This window comes from Littorina saxatilis, linkage group LG12 (genome assembly GCF_037325665.1).
Source record: "Littorina saxatilis isolate snail1 linkage group LG12, US_GU_Lsax_2.0, whole genome shotgun sequence".
Classification (NCBI taxonomy): Eukaryota; Metazoa; Mollusca; class Gastropoda; order Littorinimorpha; family Littorinidae; genus Littorina; species Littorina saxatilis.
In genome coordinates, this window is record NC_090256.1 from 45,804,883 (window position 1) to 45,808,598 (window position 3,716).

The following is a 3,716-nucleotide window of genomic DNA, read 5'->3' on the forward strand; positions in this document are numbered from 1 at the left end:
GATTTAAAAGTGCACAAGTTCGGAATACAGGAAAGAAGTTTTAACGCCCTAAATTGTCACTTGATGTTTTTATATTGGTGCACATGGGACCTGAACCAGTTCTTCAATTTATGGTTGTTACCCTAACTACTTTTTCGGTTTGCTTGCAGCTCTCAGGGGGAGAGAGAGAGAGAGAGAGAGAGAGAGAGAGAGAGAGAGAGAGAGAGAGGGTGAGAGAGAGAGAGAGAGAGAGAGAGAGAGAGAGAGAGAGAGAGAGAGAGAGAGAGAGAGAGAGAGAGAGAGAGAGAGAGAGAGAGAGAGAGAGTGCAGATATGAAGTCTTTTTACCGAACTTCATAGTCAAAGCTTCGTGCAGTGGACTTCGCCCAATGAAAGGCTAATATCCGTTGGTATGCGGGTGCGACAGATGTAGCTCTGTGTTTTCGTGTCTTGGATTGCATCTGGTGTCGCTGGCAACTTGAAATCAAGGTCTGTGGCATTCTACTGTATAACACGACTTTGTGGCATGGAGACGGATGTTCGGCTTTAATGACAGGCTTTAAAGTGGCATGACTGTTGTGTTGCAGACCTGGAACAGCAGCATGAGGGTGTCCGTGTCGTCGAGTGCTGGCTGGTCAATGCTGGCCGCTCACAACCTGTCTCTGGACGACATGATGATGTCCTCCGGCCTTGGCACAGACAGCCGCTGGTTCCAGCCCCGCGCCGAGCTCGCTCTCATCCTCGCCTTCAGTGCCGTCATCATCCTCGGTCTCCTTGGCAACGGCATGGTGGCCGTCATGCTGTGTCGCCATGGCAACCTCAGGTATGGTCTGGGTCAGGGCGCTTGGGGCGGGCTTGGGTTGCGGGAGAGCGAGATCGAGCTGTTGTGGTGGTGTTCAGGGATGGGTTGGTGGGTATTGGTGTTGGTGGTAGTGTGTGCGTGTGTGTGTGTGTGTGTGTGTGTATGTGTGTGTGTGTGTATGTGTGAGAGATAGAAAGTGTGTGCGTGTGCGTGGTGTGTGTGTGTGCGTGTGTGTTTTGTGTTTTTGAGAGTGGGAACGTGTGTGTGTGAGAGAGAGAGAGAGAGAGAGAGAGAGAGAGAGAGAGAGAGAGAGAGAGAGAGAGAGAGAGAGAGAGAGAGAGAGAGAGAGAGAGAGAGAGAGAGAGAGAGAGAGAGTGAGTGTGTTAGTACCGACGTGTGCATCTGTGTGGTTGTACGTGCATGTCAGCGTGCGCACCAACCCTTATAAATACCGAAACATACCACCCACTGGTATAAAAGAAGCAATGTAGTTCTCTAACGCATCGTGACGCACCGTGGATTGCAGATCACCGCGTCACTGGTACCTGCTGAACCTGGTGGTGTCCGACATCCTGACCTGCGTGCTGTGCATGCCCTTCACCTTGCTGAGACTGACCTTGAAGGACTGGCAGCTGGGCCAGTGGCTGTGTCGCGTCGTGCCCTTCTTGCAGCTGGCTTACGTGTTCGTGTCGGTCTTCACCATCCTGGCCATCGCCGTGGAGAGATACCGCGCCATCGTGTGCACCTCCAGGCCGCACCACGACCAGCAGCGCCTCGCCAAGATGGTCCTGCCCGGCATCTGGCTGCTGTCGTTGGGCCTGGCCACGCCCCTGGCTGTTACTCACCGCCTGGAGCACGTGCACGACCTGAGCGGGCAGCACGTGGTGCTGACGCTGTGCGTGGAGCACTGGGAGAGCGACGCATGGCTAGGGGTCTACACCGTCGTCATCCTGCTCTTCCAGTACGCGCTGCCCGCCGCCGCCATCATGGCGCTGCACCTGCTCATCTGCCGCTTCCTCAGGACCCGCGTTCACCTGCGCAAGGACAGCTGCCGCAGCCGTCAGAAGCTGGCCCGCCACCGCAAGAACCTAGTGCTGCTCACCGTCATCTCCATCACCTTCGACATCGAGTGGCTGCCCATCACCGTGGTCAACATCATCGCCGACTTTGACGCCTCCGTCTTCCCATCCGCCCACCTGTTCTGCCTGACGTACGCGCTGTGTCTGCTCTTCGCGCTCACCTCCGTCTTCGTCAACCCCGTCATCTACGGCCTCTTCAACTCCAACTTCCGCCGCGACCTCTTCGGCTCCTGGGGCAGAGGGGGGAGGGAGAGAAGGGACATCTCCGAGTCGACCTTCCGTCGCTGTAGCAGTGAGGTGACGTCACGCTACTGCACGACCGTCGTGGGGTCTTCGGGCGGGAGTAAGCTGGGCAGAGTTGAAGGGGTGCTGGACGTATCTCCCACACACACTCACAATAACGCGGGATCACACTCACAGCGTAGCAGTACAGATGCTGATTTGAATACTGTTCTTTCCTCTGGGCAAACCAAGACCTTGAGGTTCTTGGACAGTGATGGCGTCACGACTATTTTGAACGGAGCAGACAATCGACGCCACAGCAACGCTGATTGCGTCACAAACATTGCCATGTCGCGTCACGAAGGTGGAAGAAAAGGGCAGAGGATGAGTTTACACTGAGAACCCCTGAAACGTATTTATATTTTCACCTTCTCATGAACAAGGGACATTCACAATGATACAAGGGCTGTCTCAAAAGTTCTTCGCCTACACACGAAGGAGGCTAGGTAGAGGAGCTCCTTCACATACATGTAGGCTACACACTTTTGAGACAGTCCTCGTAGATGGACAAAATAGCTTTACCCGGTGTTTTAAATTGCTGTTGGATTTAATGAATACAGTGTTTATAACGTGTACAAAGTGTTCATTAACAAAAACTGAACTATAGGGCTTACTCCACGGACACCTGAAGAGTTGTTCTTGTCGTGCCACGTCTTCGCGATGTGTTGGGACGTTACGGGAACAGGTACTTCCTACACTACCAACGCCATACCTTCCGCAGGTAAATGGACGTTTCCAGAAATGATGACTCCAAGTCTCTTAGGTGATTCCCCCGTGTCACTGACAATGTGTCCCGTTTTGACGTGATAAGATGTCTTGCATTTAACTGGCAAAGCTAGGCGAAGCTGGCATTTGGACAATGTTTGTACATAAGGCAGAACAGGACTGTGTGGACAAATTCACTAATCTCAGAAACATTAACGTGGTAAGCTTAAACGTTATGCGGACGTTTCGTACTCCGTTCACGAAATATTAAGAGGAGACTTAAAATGCTTGCATCTAAAAGCTATGGTTGTGTTACAGGTTATCAAAACGAGCTCTTGTGTGTAACCAACTGCGAAAATTAAATTTGTTCTGTGTCTATCACGTGCACTCTTCATGACAGTTTATGACAAGAGAGGGCATGTACAGCGTGTTCGTGTGTGTGTTTGATGGAATTTCTCAATTGATGGTAACTCCAAAAGCCGTTAGTAATTGTAAGAACACAAGCTTTTTTTTGTCTTCTTCTTAAAAAAAAAAAAAAAGGCATGGTATATTTTTCGTGACCAAAATATGACATTTTTCACAGATCGGGACAGTCAGTATTCCTCTGAGACTGCACCAGCGGTCAAGGTGAACAATAACTATCGATTATATCTGTGTAAAAATGTCATATTTTGGTCACAAATAAACATAACATATTTGTATCGATCGATTTTAGTTTGAATTCCTTTTATTTTTTTACGATTGAACGCGCACAAACATGCACACTTTCATAGTCTCGGCTAGCTGCTTAAATGTGAGTTTTTGTCGGACTCTGACGTAACTTTGCTCAAAGAAGGGAAATCCCATGTCCAATCCGCAATCGACACATTC

General features: G+C 50.4%; 1 protein-coding gene across 1 annotated transcript; it reads left to right on the forward strand.

Moving 5' to 3' along the window:
- Nucleotides 1-645: 645 nt before the first annotated feature.
- On the forward strand, nt 646-3,498 carry LOC138983320 (neuropeptide Y receptor type 6-like). Its single transcript, XM_070356729.1, has 2 exons — nt 646-801; nt 1,307-3,498. Exons 1-2 carry the CDS (start codon nt 650-652, stop codon nt 2,478-2,480), a joined length of 1,326 nt encoding a protein of 441 aa, XP_070212830.1. The 5' UTR covers nt 646-649; the 3' UTR covers nt 2,481-3,498.
- The last annotated feature ends 218 nt before the right edge of the window (nt 3,499-3,716 follow it).

Excerpts from the sequence above, each read along its gene's own strand:
- LOC138983320 (XM_070356729.1), top strand. The coding sequence starts at position 650 with ATGATGATGTCCTCCGGCCTTGGCACAGACAGCCGCTGGTTCCAGCCC. Across the intron at positions 802-1,306 it reads TGTCGCCATGGCAACCTCAG|ATCACCGCGTCACTGGTACC; the intron begins GTATGGTCTGGG and ends CGTGGATTGCAG.